Raw genomic sequence first — 8,708 nt, 5'->3', positions numbered from 1 at the left:
GTAAACTCTTCAGATAATAATTCGGAGATTTATAAGAACTTTGAAGATGCTGGATTCTGTGGATTGGAAAAGTGTGAGACAAATTGTCTGCACATGCGCATCATCCATTAATATGAATTTCAGCACCGGCTGCACATTGAAAGCAGCTACAGCTACAACAGATGGAGGTTCACAAGTGTTGTGTTGTGTTGCTTGCTGTTAGTGGGAAACTATGAATTTGGTGTGAGGGATTAAGCTACCCTAAGCCTCTCTCTCTGTGTGTGTGTGTGTGCGCGCGCACGCCATATCAAAGCGCTAACTGGTGGTGATCACTTGCATAGAAGAAGTGAACAAGTGCAGGTAGCGCCCTCACTTGGAAACAAAATGCGCTGCACCATCTGCTGCAGCCGTGCAGTGGGAACATCGTGTCCACCCCCCTCCCCCATCCATCTCCACTATAAAAACAACACGTGGCAGGAAAACATGGAGCACTTGTGTTTGTTGTGTAAAGTTCATTATATAAAATTTATTTTCAATGACAATATCAATGCAAATATAGCACTACAGTGATTTCCAAGGTACACCGTATCTTACCATATCAATATAGTATGGCACTCGTATAATGGCCACTGTTTTAGAAGACACACAAAACCAACAGCTTCTGTAAACTAGTTTTGGAAATGATACCTAGGGTTCCATGTCAGTCTGTGAAAAGGAATCATAGTAAGGTGAGTACTCAATATCGGAAATTAAATTGGGCACAATAGTAAGTATCATTGTAACATTTCAGTGTAAGGAATCTCTGCATGCATTGCACTTGCCCATTTCCTTCAACCTGACCTGTGTTTGTTTGAAAATGGACTCAGTAAGCTTGAAAAACTTTGACCCTCAAACACGAGCAGGTGAAGCTAAAAACAAAACAAACCTAAACAAAAACAAAAAAAGGCCAAGCAGTGACTCTCAAACATTTAGATAGGTCTTCTTTTCACTGGGTGTACTGTACTGTACAGTTTGGTGCTAACTATCATTTAAAACAACAACAACCAAGAGACATTCAAGCGCCTTAAATACTATTACAGAAGGGCTCACTCTTCAAGGTACAAACTTCATTTCACGTGGCTTTCAGAGAGAAAACAAATATATGTAACAATAACCACTATATTAATCATGTTTCTCATGGCGACACCATGTCGTTGGATGAACAACACCAGTAGTTCAATATAGCAGCAAAAAGTATTGAAAAATGTCCAAGACAGCGAGCTGTTCAAATCTGTACGCAAATGAAAATGGATGTAGAAAAAGGGCATAAATAAATCGAGAACGCGGCTTAAAGGGAGTCTTGCATAAATTTAAATAAACAACTGTTGGACTGTGCCTTTCTTTAGAGGGCTTACTGTTTATTAGTAGAACTATAAGTAATGCATGGACTGGCTGCAGCAGATAAAGTACTTAATTCTTTTAGAAAAAACAAGTGAACAAAGTTATGTTTATACAGTATATGCTACATAATATGTATTGATTACAAGTATGAAAATGGAAATAATTGCTACATTTTCAATACAGTTGTACATATCTATTTACAGTACATTAGGGCTGAATTTCTCCTATGCGATGTTTTGTGCAGATTGTTCCAGCATTCTGTTTGAGGTGATCGATACTCACAGTCTCAGCAGTTGCACCGTATTGCACAGTCTGTGTTGATGGGGTGGTCAGTGCTCGGTTGTCTGTGTGGTGGAACAATCAGTGGGTGTGCAACTGTGGATAAGCATGAGTGATGAAGTTTTTGTACCATTGATCAGTATCTATATTTGGCTGGACTGCACAGGTATGTGCCATTTGTCACACCACCTTTTTCTAATGATCCCCACCACCCGCCCCGACCACCATCTTTTTATACAACCACACATTATCATCGTGAAGATCTGCTGTATGTAAAAGTCTGACATGATCATCTCTACACGTTTTGTTTTTTTTACAATACTGTATGTCTATCATGACATGCAGAGAATGACACAGTAAATATGACTTATTCAAGTCTTAGATATGTATGTTAGGCTAGTTGACACAAGTTTTAATTATGTTGCTCCGGCTTTGGGAGCATATTGCTATAAAATTGCAGAAACGTTGAGAAAGTAAATAGATTTACATTACAAATATGCAAACAAATACAGTAGGTAGCTTTTTACTCCTCGGTGATGATTATTTGCATCCACAATGACAATCTATTGATACCAAGACATCTCATATACATTCACGATTTCAAGAAACACTTCGATAACTTACCTACGCGTCTTGCCTTTTCTCACCCACAGAGTAGTTTCTATGCCTGTTGGACAACTGTGTGTTGGAGAAAATACATGCTTCCTTTATGTCTCAAGTAGTCAGGAAGAAATTTGGCAACACCGATCTCAGAAAACAACCCACCCATTATTATTTAGTTGGTGTCTTCTGTTTGTAGCAATAATACTGGTGTTTTGTCGCAAAGAGTGTTGGCAAATTGGAACATATCAGTGTAGTACATAGTACAGAGCAGGTACAAACCAACTGGGTAAGAAATGAGTTTAGTCTGATTGTAATATTTGTTTTTCTTCACCTCTTTATCAGCCTTTGTTTTCATTTTGTTTGTTTTCTCCAGGACTTTCCAGGAACCTTCAACGCTGTTCTCAGATCAGTTTATCACACAATAAGAGTGCTAGCGAGTGGTTTCTTCTTGGTCCAGTGTCTCCTCTTCTTTCTCTGCAGTAATTATTTCACCACAACTGTTTACAGAATTTTTGAACTATTTCCATCTATACTCACTGGCCTGTCTTTCCACCTCAGATAGCCGTGTCCCACACGACGGCCTGCGGCCTCTGGCAGGGTGGCGTGCCAGTCTTACGAGGCTCAGGTGTCCTTCTCCAGCTAGGGAGGATGGGCATGCTGTCCTGCTTGCACAGGCTTTTGTCAGGACGCCTGTGGGCCTTGATCTCTTTGCACAGGCAGCGTTTACGCTCAATGACTTCCAGCAGCTTGCCGTCTCTCTGGGTCTGTGCTGTGGACTGGGTGGTGCCCCCTCCGACAGGGGGCTGTCCCTGCGCCAGCTGGGCGAGCTGTTGGAACTGCAACTGCAGGTGGTGCTGTTGCTGAAGCTGCTGGAGCTGCTGCTTTAACTGCAGCTGCTGCTGGTGGAGCTGAAGCTGCTGCTGCTGCCGAGACACACTGGGACTGCAGGGCACTTGAGGCTGGGCTAGACCATGCAGCTGGACACAGGAAAAAGTCAAGTCAGTGAATTTATGAGGTGTTTTATGATATAATAGCTTTAGAGTTTTTAAACCTGCATGATCACTGCAGTACCATTAGCAGTGACAGCCAATGCACATGTTGAATAAAACTGCAGTTCTAACGGACAGCCACCAGGAAGCAGCGCTGCTGCATCTATTACAGTTGGAGGGAGGGGCAACCAGACGCATGCAGACAGTCTCTGCAGCACACTCAAACTGCGTCAGCACTTGCTTTGGAGCCAGAAACTGGGCAGAATGTGCTGCTGAAAGACTGCAGCTCACCTCTCCAAAACACAGTACAGCATGTTCTCTTATCCACAATTGTCCCTCATTTACTGACGGCATATTAACCTACGTCATGGACCTTTTTTTTTTTCTTTTGAGGCAGGCCAGAGCCTTATTTTGCTCAGTGGGCATATCTATGAGCTATAAATAGATCTGCAGGAGAACTGTCTCCAGCAGAAGGGGAAGCAATATTAATGTGCACTCCCAAATCTACCATGTATGAAGTTAGAGTTTGTAGTCATAAAGCTGGGTTTTATGTCTTCACCTGATTCAGGGCTTCTCGTGCTGGTAGACTGCTCTGTCTCTGGACGTCTCCTACACCCACCTGTCTCACTCCAGCAGCAGAGGAGGAGCGGCCCAGCCGCCCCACTTCTGTAAGGAAACAAATATTACATTGTGTGCCTGCTAGTGAGAACGAAGGAATATAATGTTTAATTTTAACACGCAGAGCTGTGAACGTCTAAGCACACTCGTGAGTTGAGACAGAGCGTCTGTACATTGTGTGCTCATTTTATTTTAAGCTCCTAAACAGCCATAAAGTGTTCCTAAACTTATGAACCATCGCTATTTTGTTTTGGTGGTGATCCTCATCTGTAATTCTCCCGATTCAACAACTATCACCTTTCTGTATGTGACTGAAATATGATATAAACATGATTAAATTCTCGACAGAAATATTTACATGGTCAAAAATAAAGTTAACAGGTAAATAACAAAGTGGCTGTAAATTAATGCAACAGAAATGTGACTGCTCAGAAGTGGTGGGAGTTACACTGTGAATGTTCTTCTAACATCATTTGAATGTAGCGTGTTGCAGTCTATATATGAACAGAACTTAAAAAGGAAAGGGGAGGGGAGGAGAAGAGAAGAGAAGAGAAGAGAAGAGAAGAGAAGAGAAGAGAAGAGAAGAGAAGAGAGGAGAGGAGAGGAGAGGAGAGGAGGGAAGGGGAGGGGAGAGGAGAGGAGAGGAGAGGAGAGGAGAGGAGGAGAGGAGAGGAGAGGAGAGGAGAGGAGAGAGTTCCATTTTCCTCTTCTGACACAAAACAGTAACTTGAGACGATAATATCCATCTTTTCCTCATTTGTTGTCCAACAAGGACAAAAAACAAAAGAGATCTAGCAGAAGAATCCCTGTGTAAAACCACTGCGATAGTTCCTTTCTAAATAGGATGTTGTGGTTAGTAGCTGACTAAAAGATTACAGCCGCTGAGTGTTTGCCTACCTCCATTGCGACAGGCAGGAAAAGTCTGGCAGGGAAGAGGCAGTCCTACTCTGGGCAGAGCTCTGAATCCCGCGCTGCTATCGACACCGGCCAAGCACTCACTGTGACCGAGAGCCCTGCTGGTGGCACTACTGAAGTGGACTGGGATACCTGAATGGCCTCCTCGAGACCCCATCCCAAGGTCCTCCTTATCCATCCTTAAGAGAGCGTCAGCGCTGCCATTCCACGCGCGCCCGTCGTCTTCTTAGACAGGGGAGGGAACAGAATATATATTTCCAAGAATTAAAACACCTTCAACAGCCTGTTTTTCTATTTGACCATGTGTCTTCTGTACTCAAAATGACCTCTGACTTACTCTCTGTCTCTCTGCTCCCATGACTGAAGGACAGTTTCCTCTGCATGGGCCAGTAAGACCCTTCATCTGCAGCTAAGCTGGCACTGCTGTCCCAGGGCATGAAGCCAACTTTCGACTGGAGGGACGCAGACCCTCCATTGCTCTTGGACACCCGCTCGCCTACACCGGTGAGACTCGAAGGCTGTTGCAGAGACGGTGTCTGAGAGCTGCCTCTCAAGCTCTCGTAAGCCGGCGGCCTGCGGAAGCCACCAGAGGGATAGGTCCACAGCAGGGGGCTGTCAGAGGAGGGAGGCTTGTATGCTGGCAGGCCGTGAGGAGTGTGAGAGCGGAGGTGTGGGCGAGAATGAGGACGCTGCGATGATGATAATGGCGTAGGGGTTGAGCTGGTGCTTTGAGACGTTTTGCTGCTAGTGTTCATAGCGCTGTCCATCGGTAAGGAGTGTGGCCCTCCTTCCCTGTCCCAATCCCTCTCTCTGTCTCTGTCTCTGTCTCTGTCCCTGTCCCTGTCCCTATCCCTATCCCTATCCCTGTCCCTATCCCTGTCTCTATCCCTGTCCCTTTCTCTCTCTCTGTCCTTGTCTTTCTCCTTGTCTCTGTCTCTGTCTCTGTCTCTCTCCCTGTCCCTGTCCCTGTCTCTGTCTCTTCCCCTATCTCTATCTCTATCTCTATCTCTATCTCTATCTCTATCTCTATCTCTATCTCTATCTCTATCTCTATCTCTATCTCTATCTCTATCTCTATCTCTATCTCGGTCCCTGTCCCTATCCTTGTCTCTGTCCTTATCCCTCTCTCCTTTATCGGACTTCAAGAGGAAACTGACAGACTTGCTTTCCCTGCCTGTACTTGAGGTTTGTGTCTGGACTGTGGCCTGGTTTGAAGTCTGAGAGCTGCTCTTGGTTGGAGCGGGGGAGTCTCCTCTCTCTGGCTTGCGATAGTGATGGTAGTGCGAGGGGCGATGGTGAGGGTGGTGATGATGATGGGAGAAAGGGGAGGTGGACTTGGAGGAGGGAGGAAGGGGTGTGGAGTGGCTCCTAGCTCTCAGTCCAGGAGCGGGGCCTAACTGTGCCTCTCGGCTGTGTTTGTCCTGCAGCGTTGCGCTTCCCCCTGATGACTCCTTGGAGCCTGACAGGGACACAGGAACATTAGAAGAAGATGAGGAGGTGCTGGCTTGAGTTGTCACACAGGATGTTTGGGTTCCCGTTTTAGCAGATGCAGACGCCTTGTTTTGCACTCCGACCCCGCTGGAGGCCGCCGCGGGCTGAGGGAAGGCGAGCAGCGGGGGCCGGTGCTGAAGAAGATTGGGGAAAGGGGCGGGGATCTTCGTGTTGGACTCTGGCTCAGATTTATTCCCTTGCAGCAGATAGGGAGTGGGGGCTCGTGGTGTGTGGGGGCTGGCAGAGAGGACCTGGGGTACAGGGGTGGAGGATGCGGAGGAAGGCAGTGGAGATGAATGCGAGATTGACACAGTCGCTTTGGGTTTGGAGTAGGACGGGGAAGAGGAGGAAGGGCGAGGCAGAGAAGAGGAGCTGCTGGACGAAGAAGGGGTGACATGGAAGTGTTTAGAGGTTTTCAGTTTCTCATGTTTGGGAGGGAGGTGTCTGTGGGAGTTTCTGTCCTCCTGCAGCGGGTATTTCATCTCCTCATAGATTGCCTCACTCTGGTCTGAGTCAGAGTCTGGCGTGGTGGCCACAGGGGTGACAGGGTGAGGCGTGGCCGTCTGGCTGTCTCTGGTGAACACTTGACCCACCATTTCTATATAGACCGGCTCATCCTCCCCGTCTCCTGTCTGAATCTGAGAGTCTGCTGCCTGGAATGGCAGGGATGTGGTAGAATGAGGCACACGTGGGGGGAGAGGGTCTAAGGAAAGCTGGGTGCTGGGACTTCTTTTGGGTTTTAAAGGAGGCACCTTCTTTCCTCCAATCTCTCCAGAGTCAGACTTCTTCATGGCTGTAAGAAACAAAACAGCACGTCAAGAAAGGAGCTCATTTTCTCTGCAGAATCTGTACTTTAAAACACATTTCTTACCATTTTTCTTCTCTGAGTGTTTGGACTGTGAGTGAGATGGTGGAGGGGGTGGTGGTGGCGTCTCAGGAGGTCCTCTGCTGTCAGCAGATGAGGAGCTGAGGCGAGTACTGGGGTGGCGTTTGGGTTTGGCTGGAGGGCAGCGGCTGCAATGTTGGGACTGGGTGTCGGAGTAATCTCCGTTCTCTAGACTGGTATCCCCGGCGCCGACGGCGTGGCAGGATTGTGAGCGCGGCGCCATGGCAGAGGCACAGGAGTGAGGGGACAGGTCCTGGGAGGCGGGCATGGTCATGAAACCCATCCGGAAGTGCCGTCGGAAAGAAGCCAAGTCTCTGACTTTGCCAACAGTAGCTGAGGGGTCGTTTTGGCTGGAGCTGAAATTAGGGAACAGGGTTGAGAAGGTTTCTTCATGCTTCATTAATGCATGAAGAAATCACATGAAGCAAAAAAACCTTCACGTACTACCCTTTATATTGACCTCTCTCTTTCCTCCCTCTCTCTTTAGTCATCAAACACCATCTTTGCAATACAGATATGCCTGCAGGGCTTTTCGCTGCAAAAGGAAAACCCTGGAGGCTCCTCACTCTTCTGTGAGCACATATCTTTCCATCTGAATTCCTCCACATCTGCTTACCACTCAAACACTTTGAATTAGGAAATCAATTCCCTTGTCAAAAGCAAAGCACGAGTGTACACTGTGCTGCTGGAATTCCCTTATTCTTTACATGTTTATATCCTCAACCCACATCTGTAGTCTGCTCTCAGGATCGCCACAAGCATTTCATCTGTTACCATGGGAACAGCTGTGATTTTCTGGTATTTGATAGTTCCTCTTTGAAACCATCAATGACACAGGCTCCCACAACAATAAATAAAACTGACAAACAGAAAAATCTGAAAAAATATTGCAGCGCTTGGAACTGCATTCCTTCTTTTGGATTATTATACAAATCAAAAACCTCTTATTTAATCAAAACTATCCTGATGTTTTTCAATTATCTTTCATGAATAATAACTAGTTATAATAGCATTAGTATGCATTAGTATGTGGTCTTGTTTGTACTTACAAAAAGCAAAATAACAAATTTTGAACATTTTATTTTGAAAGGCACTATAAATACACCCCAGATCCTCCAATTAGGTGAAGCAATTATTTATAAATTATGGATAGTGAATCTGAATTTCTGAAATGAGTGTTGAGTTACTGACATACAACTGAGGTTTGATGCCCTGCTGAGTTCACCAAAGACTTACAAAATAGCCTCGGATAACCCTCGACTTACTCCTCTGCTTTAGAGACAGGTGTAGTGTGGTGTCCTCCTCAGGGGGGGTCTTATGCTGCTTCATCCCACAGCAACATGGCATACAGTAAGTCCCTGGCCTTGCTAACTTGGATTGAGCAATGTTTACTTACTTTCCTCAACCACAGACTATTAATAGAGCCACTGTGAGGCTACTGTACTGAGGGGAGACAAAAAAATAAATAAACACAGGAAACTCCTTTTTATGTCTGTGTCTACATGTTTGACAGCAAGAAATTGTTTCTGAGTGTGTTATCAAATCACTTAAATGCACAATTATTCAGC

At 45.8% G+C, this 8,708-nt stretch overlaps 1 protein-coding gene across 4 annotated transcripts in view; it reads right to left on the bottom strand.

Moving 5' to 3' along the window:
- Positions 1–471: 471 nt before the first annotated feature.
- The window catches only part of LOC138631476 (neuronal tyrosine-phosphorylated phosphoinositide-3-kinase adapter 1), a 28,912-nt gene continuing 20,675 nt past the window's right edge, over positions 472–8,708 (bottom strand). For 3 of the 4 annotated variants that reach the window (XM_069716441.1, XM_069716442.1, XM_069716443.1), the window contains 5 exons: positions 7,126–7,496; positions 5,101–7,047; positions 4,746–4,988; positions 3,790–3,896; positions 472–3,218 (listed from right to left, as the gene is read on the bottom strand). In XM_069716441.1, the coding sequence (XP_069572542.1) occupies positions 2,796–3,218; positions 3,790–3,896; positions 4,746–4,988; positions 5,101–7,047; positions 7,126–7,496 (3,091 nt within the window). In that variant the 3' untranslated portion in view covers positions 472–2,795. The remainder of the gene's footprint in view (positions 3,219–3,789; positions 3,897–4,745; positions 4,989–5,100; positions 7,048–7,125; positions 7,497–8,708) is intronic. The other variant, XM_069716444.1, reaches the window with a different exon arrangement.

This window comes from Brachyistius frenatus, unplaced genomic scaffold (assembly GCF_029030835.1).
Source record: "Brachyistius frenatus isolate BFR_SWC_R1_liver_20210118 unplaced genomic scaffold, ASM2903083v1 Contig_157, whole genome shotgun sequence".
In the NCBI taxonomy this organism is placed as follows: Eukaryota; Metazoa; Chordata; class Actinopteri; family Embiotocidae; genus Brachyistius; species Brachyistius frenatus.
Note: the sequence above shows the minus strand (reverse complement) of the source record. Positions and strands in the feature narration are given on the sequence as shown.